Here is a 25,797-nt window from a genome sequence, read left to right on the forward strand (position 1 = left end):
TCATCCACTCCACTTTCCTCATCCACTCCACTTCCCCCTCATCCACTCCACTTCCCTCATCCACCCCACTTCTTCCTCATCCACTTCACTTCTTCCTCATCCACTCCACTTCTTCCTCATCCACTCCACTTCTTCCTCATCCACTCCACTTCTTCCTCATCCACTCCACTTCTTCCTCATCCACTTCACTTCCCACTCATCCTCTCCATTTATTCCTCATCCACTCCACTTCTTCCTCATCCACTTCTCTCCAATCCCCCCACCAACACACACGGCGTTTTATCTCTTCCTTCCTTCATCGTTCATTCCCTTTTCTCCCCATTTACTTTCTTTTACTCCTTCCTCTCCCTTCTGCTCCTCTCTTCCTTTCCCCTTTGTCTCTCTTCCTCTATTTTTTATCCCATCTCTCTCTGGTCGCTCGTTTTCCTTTACCTCTCTCTCAGCTCCTAGGGCTGGGAGGGGGAGAGGGTTCACACTCTCCTTGATGCTCCAGAGTACTGTACTGGAAGAGTCTTGTAAGGGCTTAGATCATTTTTATCATGTACAGTAAAAGACCTTTGTAGATTCCCGGGTCTATTATTATTGTGTGTGTGTGGTAGTGTAAGATTGGGGCATTGGTTATAAATTACACGGTTATTTAAGTTGTTATTGTATACAAACATACATAAACTGCATTTGGTTATTCAATGCAGTTATTTAACCTGTTATTGTATTGAAGCACATTTATAACTAAGGTTATTCATTACTGTTATTTAACCCGTCATTGTATTGGAAGTGATAATTACCATAAGTTATTAATTACACTGTTATTGAAGCCGTTATTGTATAGAAATCTACAGCTGTACATTGTATGGTTAATCATTACACCATTTCCTCTTGTCGACAGATACCTTGATGCGTATGAGCGTATCAACTTTCTCGGGGAGGATGGCGAAGAACGCGGGGCGGAGATGGACGACGGCGAGGACTCCAGACTGATGCGGACCAAACGTGCTATACGGTCCCTCAACACAGTGCCCCTCAGTTACAACCATCAACATCACAACGTCCTGGGTGAGAGGTGGAGGTGTTGTCGGTCCAGTTGTTGGTCATTCATATTTATTTATTTTTTCTTTCATACTTCTTTAATCTTTCATATTTCTTCTTTTTCTTTTATATTTCTTCTTCTTCGCTATTGTATTTAAGGATTTTTTTCCATATGTCCGTCTTTATGTGGATATATATGAGTGTATATGTATGTATGCATGTGTGTGTGTATCTGTTTGTGTACATGTGAGTATGTATTTATGTGTGTGTTTGTGCGAGTGTGTGTACATGCATGCGTGGATGAGTCAGTGCATGGGTGTATGTGTGGGGCATTGAGCGCGAGCAAGCAAGCAAGCGACCCCAGCAGCCTCCAGGTCCAGGTTGGTAGGGGGCGTGCTCCTCCGCTCCTCTATTGATTGTCACCCACTGAGAGGAGGTGGTGGAGGATCCTATAGTTGCCGACCAGCCTCCCTCCCTGTGTTTGTTTGCTGTTTGAGAGAGTGAGGGAAGATCTTGATGTTGTTATTCCCACATATTGTTCATGTATTTTTGTTTGTTTGGGTTGTATATATCGTACTCTCCTTTCTTTAAACTATTATTATTGTTGTTTATTATAGTTTTGTGTGTACTGTACTTTAGGGTATTTTAATTGATCGAGGCTTAGTATTTGATTTAGGCGTCTTCGGTAGTCTTGGTTGTGGGGTTTAAAAGTGTCGTTCATTTGTCAGCCTATGTAGGTGTTACTGAAGGGGTTTGTTCTCTCTCCCTACTCTTTTATATCTCTTTCTTCTCTTCTTTGACTTTGTCCTTTGGCTAGTCTCTCTCTCTCTCTCTGTCTCTCTCTTCTCTCTCTCTCTCTTGTCTCTCTCTCTCTCTCTCTCTCTCTCTCTCTCTGTCTCTCTGTCTCTCTCTCTCTCTCTCTCTCTCTCTCTCTCTCTCTCTCTCTGTCTCTCTCTTCTGTCTCTTCTCTCTCTCTCTCTCTGTCTCTTCTCTCTCTCTCTGTCTCTTGTCTCTTGTTCCCTCTGTCTCCTGTCTCCTCTGTCTCCCTGTCTCCCCGTCTCCCTCCCTGTCCGTCCTGTCCCCTGTCCTCCCCGTCTCCGTCTCCTCTCTCTCCCTCCCGTCTCCCTCCCTCTCTCCCTCCCTCCGTCTCCCGTCTCCCCCGTCTCTGTCTCTGTCTCTGTCTCTCTCTCTCTCTCTCTCTCATCAACACAAAGATGCCAATACAATACAGTACAGGGTATAGGTTAGGTTAGGATGAGTTAGGTTAGGATGGATTGGATTAGGTTAGGAAGAGGTTTGGGTTGGTTTAGGACCAGGGTTGGGTTGAGTTATGGTAGGAGGGGATTGGATTGGATTGAGTTAGATATGGCAGGCAAGTTTGGTCAGGTTTTCTCACTTAACACTTGGCATTTTTTGACTCGGTGTATTCATAGACTTGTACTGGGTAAGATCCATAGTCCATCATTCACTTACAAAGTTTTAATGCTTTACCGGACGACTTTTAGCAAGTTTGGTAACGTGTAATTCCTTTTGACCGAGGATTAGATGTACAGTACCTCTACCTGCTTTTGTTGTACTGTATACAGTATATCCTCAAAAGAAGTGTCAGTTCACTTGAAAAATCTCCACCTCAGCTTATCTCACCTGAAGATTAACCATCCAAACACTTTTTGGGGAGATGATGTTAGGTTATTGTTAGTCTAGGATTAGGGTGTTTAATCTTCACATGGAATAAGCCGGGGTGGAGATTCTTGAGGTGCTGTGTCTGTCTTGTGGTATATCAGTTAACAGGAAATATATTGTGTTGGGTGTTTGGTGTGTGCGAATATATTAACTCTTTCTGTTAATCTCCCGCAGAATCAATCAGAGGTGGTGCCGGGTTATCCTCCGTTCTCTACAGACCATCGCTGTACGACAAGCTGGCTCTGTCCTTGGCGTCTCCATTGCCGAACGAACATGACTTTGCCTTCAACGTGGGCACCATCCTGAGCAATGAGGGCCGTCACGTCATGCAGTTGAGCCAGTGCCCACGCCTGATCGAGCACATGTTGGCTCACACGGGTGTATTCAGAGATTGTGAGTATTGTGTTGTGCTCACCTGAGGGGGGCCTCTCGGTACCTCCCTTGTTTGTCATAACTTTGTTCATATAATTTTTTGTTCAATGTCCGTAATCTTTTCTGTTCCTCAATATTTCGTTATCACTTGTTTTTACATTGTTGTTATTGTTACAGTGAGACCTCTATTTAACGGACAGTATGGGAGAGTGCAGTCCATTAGCTGTTAAACCTCGACATAACGTATACCCATTAGATTGATGTCTGGTAAATGGAAGTTTTATTGTACTGTTTATGTTGATGAAGGAATTATACTGTAGTGAAGTTGTAAGAAAATGTTTGAAGAGTTAAAGATAATGAGAGAGAACATGAATTGGTTAACCAATACAGTAATGAAAGCCAGACTGAAACTTGTCCTCTGAATAACATGCATTTTTTTTTTCACGGTAGACATAATTACGCACTTGTCATGCAAACTACCAACATTGTTCCACATGTAAGAAAATAAGCATCTGATTAATTTTAGTGGCTACCTGAAAATCTTAATATTATATATTTGACATTTTTAAAATTCAAATTACTGGAGATATATTTGTACAGGTTTACTACATACCATATGTACACTCAACACACACTTCTCCAATGCCTGGGCATGATGGATGTGAGAATGGGGCTTGTCATCTGAGAATAGTTTCAGATTCTTGGTTCATTTTTCAGGTTTCATTGTGCTTCTAGCATTGGAAAAGTTTCTGGTGAGAGTGTACATAAGATTCTGCTACATGTATTGATATATTAATTTATTTTATTCTTTTTGTATACAGTGAAACCTCTATTTAACAGAGTATAAGGAGATGAAAGTGTCATATCGAGAGTCCATTAGAGATGAAAGTCCATTATATCGAGGGTCCATTCATGAAACCCCTCACATCACGGATAATACCGAGAGAGAGAGAAGTCCGTTATATGGAGGTTTCACTGTATGCTAACAATAAATTTTCTCTTTATAGGATGAAACCTCAGCATTGTATTGTCATTTAATAAAACTCCAGTACAGGATGGTAATGCTACTTAACAAACTATAAATGTACTGTTTACCTTGGAGAGAAAAAAACTCGCTCATAAAGTGTATCTTTTTCCTTCAGGGGAGACGCAGAAATATTTCCTCACAACATACAAGGAGACCAAAAGCAGAAGTCTGGTACAGTTCTGGATCGACTCCCTGGGTGACAAGAACGTGTTGGACCTGCTCATCCCCGACAGTCTGGACCAGCCCCGGTTGTTAGACGAGGGGGAGGAGGGGGGGCCAGACCCAAGTAGATGCGGTCTGGCCGAACTTAATACCAGTGGTGCTATATACAGTAGGAATGTGCATAACCTGAGCAGTGACAGTTTGGAAAATTTTGATAAGGAGAATTTTTTATGCGAGGACACGTGCGAACCCACCATACTACGGGGCAGCGGCTCTGGGTCCTCTTGTGTCGCGAGTGAAACTAATCTAAACCTTGTAGAAAATAGAATACAGAGTGGAAGTTATGAGAGTTTAGCAGACAGTGAATATGGGAGAATACCAACCTCAGACATCATCATCTCACATAAGTTAAAAAAGGATACCATTTTAAAACGACTTGAGAAGGTGAGTTCATTTTCCTCGTGTTGCTGCTTCTCTTTATTGTCTTAATTCTTGATATTGTGTTGTTATTGTGTTTAGACATGTATAGAGAGAGAGAGAGAGAGAGAGAGAGGGGTGTGAAAAGGAGGAGAAAGTAGAGGACGAACGAGGGAATTGCCAAGTCAACGTCATTACATGGGCATTATGGTGCATGTTAAGGGGATGAGAAAAAATTAGCTCTGACTTGCAATACATTTGACAGCTATGTGTGGCATGAATGGAATGCAGAAATTAGAATACAGTATGTGGAAATGAAAAAAAATGACTAACAAGAAAGCAGGCTAGTGTTAGTGGAGTTGTTTATACATGGCATCAGTGAACCCAATAGGCTCTCTATTGTTGGGGGAACTTATTTTATTGTGGCAAGGTGGTTTGTTGAATATTACCGTATGCAGGTAACTCGCATTTTATGCGCGTTTGATTTGAGCGTTTTTGGAATAACGCGATTGTTCAATTAATACCAAAAGCGTACCACTTTCTCAATTCACACCAGCACTACTTTTTCTCTGCTCTTAATTGCATTGTGTGCATCACGTACCTTATTAGTGTTAAATGCTGTTTTCCCCATTGAGCATGTCTGGAAAACGTCCATCTGCCTCCTCTGGGGCGCCTAAAGCTTAAATGGCACGAAAAACAATCGCAATGGACATGAAATGAAATGTGATCACCCGCCTTCAGAGAGGAGAGCGTGTGTCGGAGGTTGGCTGCATGATTGGTTTAAGTGAGAGCACTGTTCGTACCCTGTGTGGTATATGATGGCTCCCCTAACCTGTACCATTTACATGTACTCTTATGGGAAATTTATGTTTAATTTACACATTTTTGAATTAAGCGGTGGTTTTCAAGAACGTAACCCCCGTGTAAAATGAGAGGTGGGTGTATACCAGTTTGAACCCCGTCACCCAGATGCCCGGTGGACTTACATTAGCCTGGTTGGTTGGTTGGTTTAGCCTCTGCGCAGCTTCATCTTGACAAGTGGTCTTAAACTGCTCTTAAATCCATCCCTGGTTTTTGACACTTACATGACCACCTTCTTGGGTTTCTTGCTAGGAGCTTCTCTTAGTGAGCGGAACATACTGTACATAGGATAGCAAGGGACCAAAAGGCATTAGTGGCAACCTTGCTCTCAGGATGCACCACTCTGACCACAGTTCTTGACTGGGTATGCATTTTGAATTTGGTGAAAAGGTGCCACTCGAAAGCACTTTAAATGGTGAATACCTGTACCCCCCCTAGACATGATGAAGAGTTGTGAGGTCTCTCTGTTGTTAAATGTGTCCTTCATGTACGGTACCATGTAAAGAGGTGACATGGTAGGCAGAGTTTGTTAGACTGAGGATCTGTCAGACATACCTTACTTATTGCATATATACTTTATAAATACTGTGTAGGTATACTATGTCATATAGCCTCAGAATTAAGCCTTATGGCATGTGTACTTTTACATGCTTGTCACTGTGTGTTTGTGTGCACATGCACACTTGAGTTTTTGCTGTTGTGGTTTTTCCTGCACACTGGACTTTGGGTTGGTGTTGAAGGGGCGGTCCATCCAGACTACCGGAAGTGGTCTGGGTGGAGGCAGAATTCATATTTAAGGGATCTGGGTTCAGGGGGATACCTGCCTGTGTTTAAAGGGAAAGGGATGAGTGATAAAAGCTGAATGACAAGTAATTTGAGCAGACCAGGAGGTGTGAGTTAGTGTACACCAAGTACTGGTAGTAGTCGGTGCGTGACATCTGTGGCATAAACACCCGATAAAATACTGTGCTGTAGTGTGGTAGTAAAGGACAGAGTGGAGTACAAGTGAAAAATATCCGTATGGCATCAACGGTTCAAGGAAAATCACGATAAAGGTTTGATAGAAAGACAATGTGGTAAACATTTTAGATGTGTGGTTTGATTGGGACATTGTTTAATATTGTTCAAAGGTTTTATAAAGTGAAGGAATCACCTGAAGATTAGTCTCCCAAGCTTATTTTACCTGGTGATTAATCAAATATCCAAATGCTGCTGGTGGGGTAGTATTAGGGCGGTTTATATTAGGAAGATATAAGGTGATGGGATTAATCTTAAAGGTGATTCAAGTGAGGTATTTTTTGCATTGTGAAGAGGAGAATTGGTTACTCATTAACTGTAGGATGTGTAGTGGCATCATGGTTAGGTAATATACTTGTATTCTGATGCATGCCTTAGTATGAGAGGTGAAGGCAAAGAGTGGTGGAGAGGTGAGCTTCTAGCAAGGATTGTTCACCCATTCACCTGTAGCACCCAGTGGATCATTCACCCGTTCACCTGTAGTACCCAGTGGATCGTTCACCCGTTCACCTGTAGTACCCAGCAGATTGTTCACCCATTCACCTGTAGTACCCAGTGGATCGTTCACCCATTCACCTGCAGTACCCAGTGGATCGTTCACCCATTCACCTGCAGTACCCAGTGGATCGTTCACCCATTCACCTGTAGTACCCAGCGGATCGTTCACCCATTCACATGTAGTACCTAGTGGATCGTTCACCCATTCACCTGTAGTACCCAGCCAGTGCCATTTTCATTTGGGTGATAAGATACAGATTCATTCTTCAATTGCACATCAGGTCATCCCAGTCATAAATTTAATTTGTATCCAATAGAATGAAATTTAGGTCGAGCATGTATAGTCTCTATACTAATCTGTTGTACTTGGTGAGAGTATAGCATAGCCTTTGAAAGTTAGTGGCTTCAAGTTTCAGGCCAGATAATTGGTTTTATTCTTTTAAATACAGTGACCCCTCGGTTAACGAACTCAATCCGTTCCAGAAGGTCGTTCGTTAACCGAAACCATTGTTTCAATGGGTTTTTGGGTAATTGGTTCCAGCTCACCGAAAATTTCCTAAATTCAACAAAAATGGTAGAAAAGTTCACTTACTTTGAGGTGTGTATGTAGAAGGCTCCTGGATGATGATGATGGGGATTAGAATGCGGGTGGAGGAGAAGGAAGAAGAGAAGGCATTGGGGTGGAAGAGAAGTCACCCCATGGCACCATTTCAGCCATAAAATTTTAGTTCTTGGTGTATTTCAAGATTATTTTCTTTAAATCAACACTGCACTGCATTATATATTGTCAATATGTAAAATATATTTCAAAATGACCAATAATTTGCTTGGAAACACAGAAAAAAGTGTTTAGTTGAAGAGTGTCTCAAGCAAGATGTTACCTCCAGTGAAAACAGAGAGAGACTAATGCCTGTTTGCTGTGTTAATAGGCTGGATGCCGCGCATTAAACTGGTCACTTTACCTTCAATTATGTTCAATAATTGTTAAAATGGCTAAAAAATTGAATATTAAACTTTTAAAAATTATTGAATAGTATAAACTTCTTGATATTTACTAAAATAGTAAGGAATTTAAGCCCTAGAACCGATTAATGTATTGGCGGACTGATACTAAAGCTGGTTGCCCGGTCAGTGCAAGCGAAAACATATTGAGGTCGGTTCGTATGAATTTCGTTAACCGAATTGAAGATCCTTATGGAAGGCAGTTCGTTAACCGAAATTTCGTTAACTGAGGCGTTCGTTAAACGAGGGGTCACTGTATATATGTTAACACAGAGTTGAGGACCATAATGCCCAACGTGGATGACCATGACGAGTAGGTAGAAAAAATAGGTAACTGGTAGACTCGGGTAGGTGACTTTCGTGTGTGTGTGTGTATGAGAGTGCGTACACCTGAATTTCAAGATAGGCACATGTATTAAAAGGTACATGATGAAAGGTTTCCTCAGTGTCTCTCGGGAGCTTGGAAGTATTAATATCACCCCGAGATTATTTCTTTAATAGATTCATCCTCATTATTCTTGGGGTGAATTTTTCTCAGACAGTTTACCTCATCACCCAAGATAAGTTTAATTCAGTAATAGTCTTATTTGGTAGTGTGGAGCATGAGAGCACATACTGTACTAGTGTGTCTCGTTAGAATTGGTGAGTTCCATACTGATTCTTCAAGGTCTTTTGTTTTCTCTTACAGGTTCTAGAATGTGAAGGGAGTGACCTCAAGCTTGCGAAAGAGGACGGAGAAATATTTCACTTAGGGCGGGATCTCGGGACGCAGGATCCCGAGGGGACACGAATAAGTCAAATCCTTCACATAATTCGCAACTTATCATTTGAAGAGCAAAATGTAGCAAGCCTTGCCAAGTCTCAAACATGCCTCAGGTGAGTCTGTGTGTGCTTGCGTGCCAGTCGCATACATTCCTCTATCCATAAATACCACAAACGAATTATCTCCTTTCCCTGCATGTAATGTGACCAATAGTTCTGTATTGTATGTAATATTGAATAGTCTATTCTAAACTAAAGTTGGATTTAAATTAAAAGAAGATAAATAAAGCAATTTATTGAGTAATCATACGATTCAGTAATAAACTTTTATGGTTTGCTGTAACTCTGGAAAATTTGTGGTGGGTGCCGGTAATGCTACAGACGAAATGGAAAGTTTATTCTCTTGTTTTCTTTTCAGGTTTTTAGTTTTGTGTATATGTTCACGGTGGGGAGGGCTGGCGGTCAATGCCTTGGACACCCTGGGTAATATCGCGCCCGAAGTCAAGTTACGCGACCCTAAAATTGATTCGTGTTCGGCTTCATTATTAGCGCACGTATGTCAGGGCGTGTCCTCGCCAGATAGAGCCTTCGTCCTCAGATGCCTGGAGGTCCTCAACAAGCTGGCCATGAACGACCCCAACGAAGAAGTCCTGAGTAACAATATTGATTCTCCGGTAAATTTACTTGCTGTGTTATGATATTTCTCAACGTGACATAATTGTGGTAATTCTCGTTCATTTGTCGGTTATCTGTTTTTACTAATGCACCATAAACTTTTGCAGGTATATGGGCAAATCTGCAGGTACCTTACGATCCATGACATAATGCTGTTGATATACACTCTGGAGTGTCTGTATTCATTATCGTCCTTGGGAACACAAGCATGTAATGCCATAGTGCGAGCAACAGGGTCAATCCACACACTCATCTCTCTACTAACTGTAGAAGCACAAAGTTATGGACCTGAAGCTTGTATTGGCATGAAGGTAAGCAGGATATGCTTTTTTGTATGATTTAAGGTACAGGAGCTCTCAAGGTTTGTTACAAAGTGAAGTACAGTGTAGGGTATTGACTGTCTCCAGATGACCTGTTATATGTTGCCTCCACAGAACTGGTTCACTGTTCTTGCTCAGTTTTAAGACAACCGTAGTTGATATAATGTATGATTGATGTATTTTTTATATTTCTTCAGGTTGTAGAAACTGTGACTGGGGTAGTAAGTGAACCAGAGCCGGTGAATCCTCCTCCACCTCCCACCCCGGCTCCCCCTGCTAGCGTTTCCTCGTTGTCCACACCGACGCCTCCTTCTGCCACCCCAGCGGTGCCTGTCAGTAGCATCCATTCCTCACCTATTACAACTGGTGCCTCCAAGACCCCCCTCACTAAACCCGTCACCACAGCAGCAGCACCTGCTGTTTCCGCAGCTGCTACACCAGTTACAGGTGGTGACCCAAAGAAACTTGCAAGTCGAATAGTGAGTAAATTTATTTATTTATTTATTTTTCCTACATTTACTGGTACAGTATTGAAAAAAATATATACACTCTATACTGTATATTTGATTTGGAAATTATAATCCGTTAGCTGATTAAGTTATATTTGACATGAATTATATTCACAGGTTCCCCCAGAAGTGGAGGATTTTGTTAAAGACTGGGTTACCAAGAACTATGAAGCTTGCCATGGAAACGCCATAGAACAAGCAATAGTGTATCGCCATTTTGCGGCTTCTATGCATTCTATGGGCAGGAAACAGGGACTCAATCCTGTACTTCTGTCGAATTGTGTAAGGTAAGATACATTGTGGAGTTCACTTGGGGGTTAAGTTGATAACCAAACTGCTTCTTCAGTACAGTTGTCAACTCAATCCAGATAATAGTTACAAGTTGCAAAGGTGACTCGTAACAGGGAGGTGGGGGCAGATGGTATTAAAGGCTTTTTTTTTTTTACCGCAAATTACAACACTTGGGACCACGAATTGTTTTGGTTAATATTATACGAAAGTTAGGTTATACCTTACCAAAGTATCGTAACATACGGACTTACAGGTAATGAATAAGCTTGTTGTTTGGTAACGGTCGTAGTTTTGGACTGAAATGCGTGATGGTTTTCCATAAGTGGTATACGTACTGTACAGGAATAGTGAACAGTTCCTTAAGGAATAATTTTAGTAGAAGAGAAATGAATGACAAAATGCAGCCAGGATGATCAGGTGTGAAATGTGGGAAACAGCTTGTAAGTGAATGACGGGTAAGGGGAAAAAGTAGTGTGTGTGTGGTTTGATTGTATAGGAAAGCAAAACTGAATAAAGTGAGTTGTAGTAGGACAAAGGTAAATGAATAAGAATAAAATTGTGACTATCTTACTTTGCAAAATAGAAAAGTGTTTGGGACTGGTGTTGGTCCCAGTCGACGACCTGTAGATGAAGGGGCAGAGAAGTGGCACTATAATGGCATCAGAAGACGTGACGGCATTGTTGTTCCACCGATGCCCGAGAAGAAGAAGGGCTTCAGAATAAACAGCACTGTCCCTGTGTATACACCGACCCCTGTCCTTCCTGCCATCAAGACCGAGTCGAGTGAGGGAAGAACTGTGGGAACCATTGTTGCCTCCCCCCAGCTGGTGTCAGCGACCACAGTTCAGACTGATGGCATCATATCACCATCATCACCCATCTTGAAAGCCCAGCTGTCGGCACCACTGAGACCGTCCCCACCGCCGCCTGCCAGACCGCCACAGGTAACATTTCTCTATATTTATATTTTTTTCTTTTTTCTTTTTTGTATCTAGTAATTTTGTTGTATACTGAAGGTCAGGTGACTAATAAGGGACTTGTGTTTGCATTGAAGGGCATGGTGAGTGGTACCATGTCTCAAGGTGTGTATAGCAGTGCACAGCAGCAACAGTTCCCACAGCAGCAAGCTCAAGGAGGCAACAGAACAGATAATTCTGCTTTAATCAAGAGTCTTTTGGCCAACAAGGTAACTCCAGTGGGAGTATGTCAGGCAGGCAGCATGGACCCTCTCCACCCGCACCAGTCTCCCCATTCACGACCCCTCCTGGTTTCCTCCGCACCACAGCAGCCCAGGGGGACCACGGGTGCTGTATCATATGTACAAGCACTATCCCAGGGTCCTCCGGGGCCCTTGGGACCCATGCTCAGTCCTACTGGTATGGGGTCTTCCCCTGGGATGCAGGTAGTGTCGGGGGGGCATGTAGGGGGTCTTGGGGGCCAGCACGGACCACACCAGCCATCACCAGTTCAGGTAACACCACTGTTGTCTACCCATCAACAAGAAGAGCCGGGCTCTGTCGGTGAAGGGAAGCTACGCTACTGCTGCTCACCTGCTGCTCCTGCCCCCTGTGGCTGTACTGCAGCTTTTGGTGCCTGGTGCTGGCCTGTGTCTCTGGTCTGGTCTGGTCTTGTTCCTCCCTTGTCACACGAGGAATGGTGGCGGCGGTGGTGGTTTGGGAGCAACTTGTGTGTGTGTGTGTGTGTGTGTGCTGCATGTACTGTAGCTACTGTCTCATGTAATTGAAACCTCCTGATAATGATAATACTTCTGTGTAATATTATTGATTAACTTGGGACTTTTTTCAGTGATTAATATATTGCTCGTCTTCCATGGAATGCTAATCATCTTGTGTGACGGGGTTGATTATGTACTTGAAGGATTGATTGATGGTTGTATTGTACTGTTTATAAAGACTTATGATCTATTAACTCTTTCCTCTTCACATCGCTCTTATACTAATGATTGCAGCCTTAATTAACATGGTACCAATATGTAGTGGGATTTTTCTGTGTTTTTACGACTTTTTTTATTTTTTTATTTGTAACAAAAAATACCATTGACATTATGATTTTCTGATGTTATATGAACTTACTGTATTTACCAGCGCCTCTCTCTCTCTCGTGTTGCATTAAAGAGTAACCATAGCTCTGGTTGTTGCAGGTGTCACGAAATATCCAAAAGCAGCAGTTACAGCAGCAGCACACGGATAACAGCCAAGACAGCAGCAGCGATTCACAGCTCAGAAAAACTACCTCCTTTAATGGGATATGTAACGAGGTGAGTGACACGAGACAGTCGCTTGGTCTCCCTCGGTATTGGTGTCTATGTGGATTTCTCTTTGAGTAGTGTAGGCATCTGCTGTACCATTTATGCGGTTACCAGTGCTACCAGTAGAGTTCTTCAGTCTTAGATTGTAAAATTATGATACAGGTTTACAGTTGGTTCAGCATGTATATAGACAATGCAGGTATATAGTTCACCCTGTATATAGACGATGCAGGTATACAATTCAACACGGTTCATAATATTTATATACAAGAATTATTATGGTACAGGTGCTCCTCTACTTACGAACGAGTTACGTTCCTAAGGCTTGTTTGTAAGTCCAACTTTACTCTTGTTGATACCAAACATATTGTAAAAATTGAAAAGATTATGGATATTTAGTACAGCTATACCCTTTAATACAGCCTTGCACCCTTTTAAACCTGGCTCACTCTTCTTCTCTTAGGTAATGTTTGTTCTATCTGGAATTTTCTTCAAAATAATCCAGTCTCATCCACATTAAACAGCTGTTCTAGCAGGTAGCCCCCCCCTCAGTGATGATGTTTGTAAGTAGAGGAGCACCTGTATATTGATTCCTGTTTCAGTGTTTTGCTTCAGGAATTATATCATTTATGCCTCAACTGGGCAGGTTTTTATGGAGGTACAGTAGTTGTGTTGTGTATTTGTTCATCATATATAAAGCCTCTTGTCTGGAGAAATAAATTTAGGGCACTGTAGGTGATGGGAGTGGGTTAGGTCTCGGTAAGCTAACGATTCCTGCGAGCCATCCCTCCATCTCTCGCCTCCAAGAACCCGGTACAGGCAAGCCGTCTGTTTATTTCAACCTTCTGTCGTGCGTTGCCATTATTTTCATTCATAAACTATTTTATTTATTTTTTATTTAATTTTTTTCATGAATTTGTTTTTAAATGATTGATCTACAATATTTCTCCATGATCATTGGGACAATATTTATCTATGTACAGTTGGGGTAAAAAGTTCACTCCCTCCCAAACTGAAGCAGTATCGACCTTAAATGAGATAGAGCAACACACCAGCATCAGATGTCAGTCAGTTTCACCCCAGGGAGGGAACTGCTGTCCATGATTGTAAAGTATGCAAAAACCTGCATTACAGCTGGTTGAGTTGAGGGCCTTAGCATGTTATTGTGCTGTAGTAACATTTGTCTTTTAATTCATAAACTAATTAAGTGTTTCCTTTTTACAGATAAAAAGATGTGAAGATGATTCCAATTCCTTTCTTTCCTCTGGACTAAATGACAAAAAGGTAACAAGTTTTGAAGGAATATTACAAAATGGAATTAAATCAGATGTAGACGTGAAGGAAGAGGAATTAGAATCAAATACCAAAAAGAACGTGTTAGCGGATCTGTTGGAAAAAACGGTCGGTGGAGATATATTAAACGGTGTGGTTGATCGTGAGTTAAGAATTAGTGATAGAGGACTGGAATTTGTGAATCATGGCCAGCAAATTAAAATTAATGGACCGTTAACTACTAATGGTCAAACAGGACTTGAATCTGGTCAGGGAGTGAAGAGACCGGCAACCCCTGACAATGCTCCTGCCAAGAGGATAGCCCTGGAGGACCCAAGAGCTGGCACTGATAGTCGGATCACATTGTACGTCAGCCAGAACGGGAGTGAAAGTGGTGAAGTGATTTCTCAAGGACACCAAGTGGTGTTAAGTCAAGGACAACAACTCGTTCCGTCAAACAGTGCCGCTCCACAGCAGATGGTCGTGAGTCAGGCGTTATTAGCCGGACAACAACAGGGAACGACTACGCAGACAGTCGTCACGCCCCAAGGCCAAGTGATCCTCCAGCGGCCGGCCACACAGGCTGGCGTGTTCATGCAGCAGGGCGGTCAGATAATTCAGGGTGCAGCTGCAGGACAAGTTATTCAGCAGGTTTTCCAGCAAGGACAGTCAGGACAAACTCAGAAAGTCATCCTTCATCAGGGACAGTTGCAACAGGTGTTAGGAGGCCAAATGATCCTCTCTCAGAGTAGTAGTGGCCAACATCAGGTTCTAGTACAGGGAGGGAACAACTTTCAGGGACAAGTGATCATGCAGGGGGTTCCACATTGTCAGGGACAAGTATTTGTACAAGGAAATAATACCCAAGGCCAATTAGTGATGAGTGGTAACCAAGGTCAAACAGTGGTGGTCCCAGGCAATCAGGGACAACAGCAAGTGGTAGTGTCAAGTGCCCAAGGCCAAACAATGTTTGTAGCTGGCAATCAAGGTCAACCTGTAGTAGTTAGTGGACAACAAGGTCAAAGTGGTCAAGTGATGATGCCTAGTAATGTGGGTGGTACGGTACTGTTGGCTCCTCAGCAGCAGGGCTCCACGGCCAAGACATTGATAATATTGCCCAATCCTAAGATGGTGCTGTCGGGTAACCAGCACCAGGGCGGCCAGAGCCAGCAGCTGGTAATACCGCGTCAAATGGCCGGACAACAAATTGTACAAGTGGTCTCGTCGGGGACGACGCTGCCGGTTGCCACTGTTACGACAGCAGTGAGAACTGTGCATACAGCTCCCCCCATTGCAGAAACGCGTACCACCCCCACCCCTCCTACTGTCCAGATTCAGAGTTCTATTGGTAGTAGTAGCAGCAGTAGTGTGACAACATACAGTGCACAGACTTCATCTACTTTGCCCACTGCTATTGCTCCTGCCCCAGCTGGTCCAACAGCTGTTCCAGTGTCACAAACTTCAGTGAGTCAGGGGCCTCAAACGCCGCACGTCCCTGCCCCACAGGTGCTATCGTCTGGCGTGGCGCGACGTCCCGGAAAACCGAGTGGATTACAGTATTTATGTGAATGGCGGGGCTGTAGCCAAGTGTTCAGCAGTGCAGGTCAGGTTTACCACCATGCCTGCAAAGTCCACTGTCCTCCACATTTTGCCGAGATACAATGTGGCTGGGCAGGCTGCGACCCCATGGTCAGACGGAGGTTTAGTGCCATGACTCATCTCCACGACAGACACTGTAATGAGCAGGTAAGTGTGCCACCTTGTCAAACACTCGGCCTTGTGTGTGTTTGTAACCTCTCTTTATGATAGTAGAAAAAGTCTCTGAAGTAACCTACACTGTTCCGCTATATACTCTGGAACCACTTACATTTTATACTCAACACATACAGGTAGGCCAAGCAAAAATCAACATCTGAGAACTAGAATTACAAACTTTTCTCTTTGGGATTTAGGGTTTTCTTGCCATACCTTCATGTTATGTTTTCCCCACAAGCTCTTTAACAGTGCTGTATTACCCAGAACCAGGTGGCTGACACATCTTCATAGTTCCTTGTTTTCTCTATACTGTATTGTACCAATCAAAAGTCTTATTTTCACATATTATTGATGTCATCCATCTTGACATTTAAATATGTGTATTTTACTTACCTACACATAGCTAACAGTGCTAGAAGTCCAAGTTGAAATTTTGCTGAAGAATTCTTAAGGTTAATTAGATGAATTATTGTTAAACAAAAAATGTGGTGTACACTCACTTCAAAAGGTATCTTCGCGAAGGGGTCAGATGAATTTAAAAGCAAACACCGCGACTCCTGTTGTCTCAGTAATGTTGTCAAAATCCTTTGTCTGTTGTGTCATGTTGTCTCACATACAGCATAATCGTTCTTTGGAGCGAGTGTACTGTATGTTGTCTTGAGAGAAGCTGTAGTAAAGTTGGTGCCGAGATACAGTAAACAGTTTGACAGAACATATGTAGAAACGTATCCATGTAGGTCAAGTTTTAGTTATGTGAGGCAGTGTGTGTTAATGTTCTCAGGGTTGATGAATGTTCAGTGTGGTAAACCATAAACTACAGTACAAGATAATGGAAAATTAGTTTAGTCTTATGTACAAAAGTGGAACAACGTGAAGGTCATCGTGTGGTGATAAGATCGACAACAAAGATTAAAGACCTCAGAAGTGTTTGGGAAGCACTTTTCATTATAAGATAAACAGCAGAGATAATTGTCCAGAGTTTGTGTGACGATGAAAGAAATTACAAAAAAAGGGAAAATGTTTAAAGGAGCAGGTGTGTGTGTCAGGGCTGTTGGGTTGAAGGTGGAGCTTTTTTTGAATATGTGATATGAATGAAGACACTTGGATCAGTACAGTGGTGGCAGTGATGTGGCTTTAGTTGTAGAATAATGAGATTGAATGTTCTAGTTGAGGAACAGTACTGTACTTAACAGAGATGGGAGTGGGTGGTGGTAGTGGTAGTTATTGGGGAGCCATAGGAGTGAGGATGAAGAGAAGATGAGTCAGGTGGGAGAGAATTATAATTAACGGTTTATTGAAAAAAGTTCTGCAGCCCGAAGGCTGAAAATATACATTGGACATAAATGACTTATTACATACATTGACATTGGTGGTTTAACAAAAGCCTTCATTAGAGAAAGGTACAGGAACATACAGTGAACATACAGATTAATGTAGGTGTTGAACAGCAAACATGGAGTGTAGTCACTCCCTCCCAGATGGTGTTAGGAGGGACCACACGTGGTGTAGTAATTCCCTCACAGATGGTGTTATGAGGGACCTGACGTGGTGTAGTAATTCCCTCACATGGTGTTATGAGGGGCATCACAGGTGTAATAATTCCTTCACGGATGGTGTTATGAGGGGCCTGACGTGGTGTAGTAATCTCTCACAGATGGTGTTATATGAGTGAGGTTTTGTCCTAGGCCTTCCTATCGTAGACGGATTAACACATCGCTGGTTGTTGTTGGGTCTCATGGGCAGTTATCACTGGGTACCTGGGACCTCATTGTGTGAAGGTTAACTCGGGTATGACTCGGCTGTTTCTGTTGAGTTGTTCTCACTGACTTAAGCACTGTTCCCCTCTGTTCAACACTGGTTCCATTCCTTTCCTAAATTAAATTGTAACTTCTGGGCGAGAATGTGTTGATATTCCAGTGGGGAGGAGGGTTCAGGGGAGAGAGTTAGTATGGGCCAACATAACAGTTGACCTGGCTGCTCCCAGAGGAGTGCCAGGTATGTCTTGACCCTTCAGTGGTCAAGGATGAATGTGTGTGTGTGTGTGTGTAGGGGGGGTGGGGGGGGGGACAAAGGCACCTGAATCTGCATTACATCTTGCAAGCTGTACCCCTCTCAGTTAGGTGGATCTTATTCGTCATAGTTAAGTGACAAGCGTAACCCAGAGTTGTTCATTGGTCCATTAACACACTTGTGGAGTTTTTCCTGTTTCGTGATGTAGTACGGGAGTAGCTATTTATAAAATACATTATGATCGTACCAAGGAACTCCCCCCTCTCCCCCCCCAGTATTATGTTTAATCATTATTCTTTGTAAATGATGTTCAGCACAACTTTGGAAATGTTGGGACCAGGAACGATTTTTTTTTTTTTTTACTGAACAAGTGTGTACTATTCTCCTCCCCCCTTTTCCTCTGTTGAAATTCTGGAGGTAAATTACTGTTCAGTTTTGTGGTGTATAGAGTACTTGTTATAAAAAAGTCAACCATTATTAGGTATATTATATTATAATGAGTACAGTACTGTACAGTTGTTGGACCATTGGGCTGATATTTCTCTCGTTGGGGCACCCTGTCAGCCTCAGACTTGTGTCTACAGAATAGCCAGTTAGCTTGAGTTACAGTAGGGCGACCTACATTGTGTATTTTAAATACATATTTGTGTTAGATGTTATATTCATAAAAATAATGAAAAGTGTCATTTTGTGTGAACTGTTAACTGAGCCAGGACTGTGGAGGGACATTTTCATGAACTATGTCATCTGTTGGCCCCTCTGTCTCACTATAAGTTGTGTTCCTCCCAAAGAAAGCTGTTAACCTGAGGACACTGCTTGTATAGTTTATAACCCACGATCATCACATGTTTAGTGAAGGTGACAGTTGTTGTGATTCCTCCCAAATCATTGTAGACTGCTCCAGAAAATCTCATATTTTCTGAGTCTTTATACCTCTTAGATGTGCCTTTGGAAGATATATTAGTAGTGGTTGCCCCTATTTTGCATGTTTTGGTATCTTGTGTCAAGACTTTTACAACAAAACCACTACTACTGTTGATCGAGATTTAAGGTCATGGTTCAAAGGTCGAATCTAATGTGTATCATCACTGGTGTCATGAAGAAAGAGTCGACTCCGGGGATCTCAAGTTAAAGTTACCAGTAGAGGTCATAGATCAAATGCAGGTTTTTGCCCCTTGGTCATCTGGGTACAGTACTGTATTGTCATGAACCTTGTCCTCATTGTCAGCATCTTCTCAACATTTTTACTTCAGTCTTCTCATTCCAACAAAAACACATTAGGAAAATAACATTAACGTAAACCCCCATGATACATAATAGTAACTTTGAGAGTAAAGCCTGTGGGTGCCTTTATAAGTTGCTTAATTTTGTAGCCTTCTGTGGCCAGGTGTGGTTTTGATGTCACAGCAGAGTGATTAAAAATTACTTTGAATTTAGGTCTAAAGTTATGACACTCTTCACCTTAATGATATAACACCATGTTTAATGGCTTATTTATATTCTTTCCCTCGTGATGATCAATATGACTCGTGTTGTCTCGGTAGGGTTGTCAAAATCCCACGTCTATGGTGTCATATTGTTTCACAGTGTGGTTAGATACGGAAGTAACTTTCATTTAAGAAGGACTGAGATGTGCATGACTTTTTACTGCAGGAAGTGTAAAGATAACTGCTCTCCTGTTGATATAACTGTCCATCTGACACGGTCGTCTTGGAATATAGTGAAGTGGAACCTGTGGGCAAACTTTTGAGTGTACTTATTGTTGATGGCAGTGTTTTGCTTTCACCTGATACAGTATTTGCATATTAGCCAATCTTACTTGGAGAATTTGAAGGCTTTGAATTTCATTTATGTCTGTGTGTGTGTGTTCAGCTGAGGGACTTTGGAACAAGGACAAAGTGGCTGAAAGTTAAAGCTTGTAGATGTATAGTACCAGCAACTTCAGACAAAAATGATTCTGATTGTCACAGATAAACATTTAACTTAACCCTGGCTGTTCAGACAAGGATACTGCAGCACTAGAAACCTTTATGAAGTAGAGGAAGAACTGTTTTAATACCCCTGGTGTCTACTGGTGTAAAATTCTCTTGTCTAGGAGGTGAACCTCATGTGATCACTTCATGTTTTATGTTGCTCCCTGCCATATTGTATTAGGGATTGAGTCATATTGGGTTACCCTTTACACATTATGGCTTTTGTCCAGTAACTTGACAAAGTCTCTGTATATTGATACAAAGTCTCTGTATATTGATACAAAATTTAGAATGCAGCTTCAAATCTTAATTATATGATCTCAGTTCAGTTCTTATTCAATGTATTTATAGTATATATATATATCAGGGTTATGTCCCCATTGAAATATTGGAGGAAGAGGTACGTGTATTTTTGGGGTTGGGCCTGGCTGTTTCATGAGGTGTCTTATATGTAGATGAAAACAAAAGCAAACAGTACAGACATCCACAGTACGGTACTCGATGACTGTTGAGGCAAACTACTGTACTTTTTCATTCATTACTTCCTCAAGAGCAATACAGTTCTCTTACCTTATCTTATTAAACAGTTATATAATGTCACCAAAAACACAGGAAAGTACTGTACCCCCAGCTACCACTCCTGCAGTATGTTCACCCAGCAGAAGACTTTGTAGATGAATTCATACACAAATCCATGGACTCCGTATGTGGCATGACACTATTTATGCTTCCATTGTTTCTAAAGCTCTCGTTAAGGTCTGTCTGTCTGTACTGTACGTGCTGTAAAGGTTGTTAATGTAACAAGTTTTAATTATAACATAGCAAGTTTTTTTTGGGTCATAAAAATTATATACAGTAGTTTTAAAGGATTATTTTACGTCCATTGTCATACAGAGGTCCTGAGTGCTCATACTTTCATTTTATTTATTTGATATTTTTTTTAATGCCTCATATTAGTGGAAGGGCATAATGTGTTCTGTCTGTCTCTCCTGCCCTACCCACAGTATAGTCAGTAAGGTTATACACAAAGTTATCCCGTGGAGAACAGTGAACTGTTTTCCTAAACTCCTTTACTTCACGGGTCGTTAAATTGGCTTGTTAGGTTCCCAGGCTGTTTAACTATTGTACACAGTGCTCAATTTTTATATATTTATTTATTTTTATTTTAGTTTTAACATTTTGCAGCGTGAGGTAAACCACAAACACAGTGCTGACCAATGTTTTATAACAGTAGTGAGGAGAATGAAGGGACATTCTCTGTTTAGTTCTTAATCCCATTCACTATAGTAGGGGAAGGTTTGTTAAAGTATTTGTATTGTAAGGAAATCTAAAATGCAGGATGAATTTGAGCACAATACAGTACAGTGAAACCTCTATTTAATGGACTATATAGAGAGGAAAGTCCATTATGTCTAGAGCCCATCAGATAAGAAACCTCCATCTAATGGATTATATGCAGAGAGAAGTTCCTTATATGGAGGTTTCATTGTATAGAGTTATTCCCTGTAATCTAACCTAACATTTCACCACTGCCGTAAATTCAGATCTTTGGAACCACAGTGGAACGTCTGGAATTTAACACGGGCATATAGTTCTAGTCCTTGCCAGTCGTATGTCCAGAGGATGTGCTGTATACACCCTACACGGCACTAATGAGTGTGAATTTTTTGGCAGCTCCTACAGATCCTGGCAGTAAGACGGTCACAGTTAGCCACGACGGGGAAGACTGACATACCTATCCCCCAGACGCCGCCGCCTCACCCCGGGTATGCGCCTAATGCAGCCTTCCATGCCATTAAGAGACATGCCCTAGAAGTCATCAACCAGAGAGATGCGGTGGTAAGTGTCCCCTGGTACTGGCGGCATAACTTGGAATCAGTCTGGCTGTTACGCCCTAATATAATGTGCAATGATACTCACTTAGGACTCGGGATATGTAGCTGCATGGGGTGTTTATTAACTTATCCATAAACATTCGTCACTTAGCGGCACTTTTTCTACCTCTGTTGATCTGTGCTATAGATTATAACCTTGTAAAATATCTAGGTTATACACTGTACTGTATAATTTGTATATTAATTATCTGTGAATCCCTGACATATTTTTTATGTTTCTTTGCAGGAGAAGGAAGGTCCTGTGACGAAAAGTATTCGCCTGACTGCCGCTTTGATCCTTAGAAACCTAGTCATATATTCTAATACAGGGAAAAAGTGAGTGCAGTAGTCTTACCTCTGAGAGTTGATCTACAAATAGCATATACTCTAACCTTCTTAAATTGTAATTTTTGTTTCTGCTGTCAGAAATTTTAAACCCAATCAAACCTTTTTTTACTTTCTGAATCATAAATGACGGGAACACAGTACACACATAAATACACTACATTTTTATTTTTGTAACCATTTGGTCTCTGTTTATGGGTGGGTGGATGTGTTTAAGCATTATCACAATGTCATCTTCCTCTTGCCGTCTCAACTATCATAGGTGTCATTAGTTTACAGCAGCATCCTAACCTCGAAGTCCCCCATAGTGAACTTTAAAAAACATCACTGTCATCGAAAAATTCTTACATCTCATGCAGCTGGTCACACCTCTGGCGACTATCACAGTACTCCAGTATATTACTTAAATCACTTTTATCAGTAAATCTTGAAATCTTCCGAGTTCACCTTTTTCACTTCAAGTCACCTGTTCATTCATCAACACCACCCATTACTCACAACTTATACCTTATCACATATCTTGGAGATCACATATACAGTATGCCATCAAACTTTTTTTTAATATCAATTGAACTTATTTTTCTTCACTCAGAAATGTCATGACTGGATTTTGTCAACATAAATGACAATTGAAAATCTTTTGATATTGTGTACAATATTTGTTCACACTGAATGTCTTTATTGTGGATTTTGTTAATGTTTGTCATTTTCTCTTTCCTGTTTTATAAGTTGACTTTGTTTACAACGAACGGCTTTTAATTTTCAGATTACTGCGAGGATACGAGTCTGAGCTAGCAAACGTAGCGCTCAGCACAATGGAGTCGTCGCGGACAGTTGCACAGATCCTCTACGACATCAGACTACCTGACCACCAGAACCTGTAAAGCTTGTGAGGTTTTCACAAAAGGGAACTTCAACTAATCATCAGGATCCTGTCATGTAGGGTAACATTAGTGGTTACCTCCCTCTTGCTCTTCATGACCCGGGGAAGGTTTACTCAACAAAGTGGCATCGTGTACACAAATTATATGAGGGCCAATCGAAGTGTTCTATGCTGTCCAAATTAGGTTTTATGTAATCTATATTCCCACCACAGTTTTTGTGTGATGGTGAGCTTGATATTAATATATCAGAAGTCCATGAAATTGGGCACATCAATAGTGCAATTATTAAGTATTGACGTTGAAACGATAATTTTTTGAGAAAAAGAGTGAGTGGTATTTATATTGTGCCAGTGACTAGGTGGAAGATGAAGTCCTTGTTTGTCAAGACCTGCCTTGTAGTAGTTTTTCATTCCTTATGTTAGATTTTTGCATTTAGAGAAAATATCATTGTATAGAAGTCAAGGTTTAAGTCTGTGGTATCATTTTTACTATTTATTTTTTAATTAGCACATTTAATTTTTTAAGTTTGAGAGCTTATGTAGATATTGTCTGAATGCAGTGTAAATGCTATTTTAAAGGGTTATTTTATTTTTGTTTTATTAAGTACAGTAATCTCATTATTGCTAAATTTAGCTCTTTTATGACCAGTTTAGCATGAAGGTGGATCTGTCAGCACAATTTTGTAAATTTTGTACACAGTGTATAAATACCATAACTTCTGTACATGTAGACTGTAGTAGAAACTATTTCTTCTGCTAAAAGCAAGTTAAAGACAAGTTTCCTCCAGTACACATGCTTGAGAGAGGCAGCTGAGGGTTGGGCGCCAGGTGCCAGCACAAGGTCCAGAGATGTAATTGGGGGGTTTCATATATTATACACATGTGCAACTAGTAAAAAAATATAAAAATAAAAACCTGTGAAAATTATTGAAAGGAGAAAGTTGTGATACCAAATATATAAAAAAAATTGTTTTTTATAGAAAACTTGAACTACACGAAAAACTAATTCTATTTTCTATCATTATTTGTAGAATTATAGATAGTAGTATATTATTTTTTACCAGTTTGACATGTATGATGTAGATACTGGACAGTAAATACTGATTTTTAAGAATAATTTCTATTATACAAGAAGCATATACTCTGTGCATCAAAATATAATTTAGTTATTATGAATGAAATAACATGGATGAAAAAAAATGTACATTTCTCTAGAATATTATAGACTTCATATGAAAATTATGGTTAAAACTCCGTACCTGAGTCACGTTTTACACACAGATTGTTCTTCTGCTGGTCAATGTTCTCTTTAAAAGTTGGGACAGGAAAGCTGGTATCACAAGAAGCTGTGTTAGACCCCAGTTAGTAGTAATAGTTTAAAGCTTTACAGTGTCCAGCCACCCACACTGCTGCTGCCATGATCTTGGCAGAAATTACTTTTTGACTAGGGAGATTATTTGCACATATATATGGGCAAGGTGTGTGTTTTGTATGTGGTGGTTGTTTCACAAGCCTTCCTCACAGTACTGTAGCACCATTAGGCTTCAGGTGGACATTGTAAGTGTGGGCACGAACTAGGAGTCGTCCAATCATCATCTCCTCTGTCACTACACTGATGGTATCTGACCAATGGATGTGCAATGTATACAGCTTCTTGACTGGTGCTGACAAGTTGCAGCGAGCATGGCAGCAGCGGATTTTCTCTCGCGACACTTTTGTATCATTCCCAGATGAACATTTCTTTATCCGACATTTACTTTCCTGATGCACTGAGCTGTGTCTTCTGTTAAAACAACTCGCCAAACATTATCATTATTATTATTATTATTATTTTTTTTTAATAAAATATTGTAAATGTTAATGTAAGTTTTCATTAATGAACCATGGAAACTTTATTGCTCTCTCATTTATCCCATTAAACTTTTTGAAAAACAAGTGACCAACATATCAGGCTTCAGTAAAGGTGTGATAACTTATGGATATACTGTACTCACAAGAAGAGTATTAAACAGGTAAAATTAAATGTATCTTTATTACATTAGTTTTTAAATATAAGAAATTTGGTATCAAAAATTTCTATTGTGATAATATTGCTAATGTCACTAATCGTAATTGTTGCTGAAAGGTGAACGTGATCATGATGTGAGGCGAGGCAGTAGAGTACTAGTGTTTGATGCATGCCACAGACGACACCCCACAAGTAGCCTCTCTCGGATGAGCATGTCTGTTTCATGTTAAGCATAGATCAATTTTCTCAGTTGCTTCAATATTGATACTTTTGTAAAAATTTCTATATGCATCTTCCAAAAATATAGAACAAAAAATCTAGCTGATATTTACTTACCTTACATTACTGATTCTCTTGTAAGACATGTATTATTATTCCTGTTTTACTGTAGTGAAGGCCTCTTATTGTTAGACAGGTATTGATGTTTGTCAGATCAGCATAGAACAAAGCTGAGAAAAGTGTAGCGGATAATATGTTTACTCGTATAGATAAAACTCATAGAAAAAATAAATTGTGGAATAAAGACTGTCATCTTTTTCATTGATGACTTTTGTCAGCCACTTGAGTCTCGTATTCCTGAAGCAGTGATGGATTTAAACATTTTGGAGACACATTTTCCTGGATCAAGAGTTTAAAGGGAGGATGGTAGATATGAATGCTGTAGTGATCATTGTGTTTTTTTAAAAAATATGTTTATCCAATGGTCTCTTTACTGCAGAATCTTTCAAGGTACTGTACTGTTGACAGACTTATAGAGGAGTGTTCTGGTGGTCTTCCCTCGGGATT

General features: G+C 40.9%; 1 protein-coding gene across 3 annotated transcripts; it reads left to right on the plus strand.

Moving 5' to 3' along the window:
• Window positions 1–886: 886 nt before the first annotated feature.
• LOC121873332 (AT-rich interactive domain-containing protein 2-like) lies at window positions 887–25,331 on the plus strand (the record flags this gene model as incomplete). 3 transcript variants are annotated; one of them, XM_042376852.1, is given in 15 exon segments in its annotated part: window positions 887–1,053; window positions 2,884–3,102; window positions 4,224–4,714; window positions 8,754–8,941; window positions 9,246–9,501; window positions 9,610–9,813; window positions 10,020–10,301; window positions 10,449–10,618; window positions 11,206–11,566; window positions 11,677–12,093; window positions 12,784–12,900; window positions 14,116–15,909; window positions 21,576–21,740; window positions 22,023–22,111; window positions 22,887–25,331. In XM_042376852.1, coding segments are annotated over 15 exon segments (5,038 nt in total), but the record flags the coding sequence as incomplete, so codon positions are not given.
• Between the last annotated feature and the right edge of the window lie 466 nt (window positions 25,332–25,797).

This window comes from Homarus americanus, unplaced genomic scaffold, assembly GCF_018991925.1.
Source record: "Homarus americanus isolate GMGI-L3 unplaced genomic scaffold, GMGI_Hamer_2.0 scaffold32929, whole genome shotgun sequence".
Classification (NCBI taxonomy): domain Eukaryota; kingdom Metazoa; phylum Arthropoda; class Malacostraca; order Decapoda; family Nephropidae; genus Homarus; species Homarus americanus.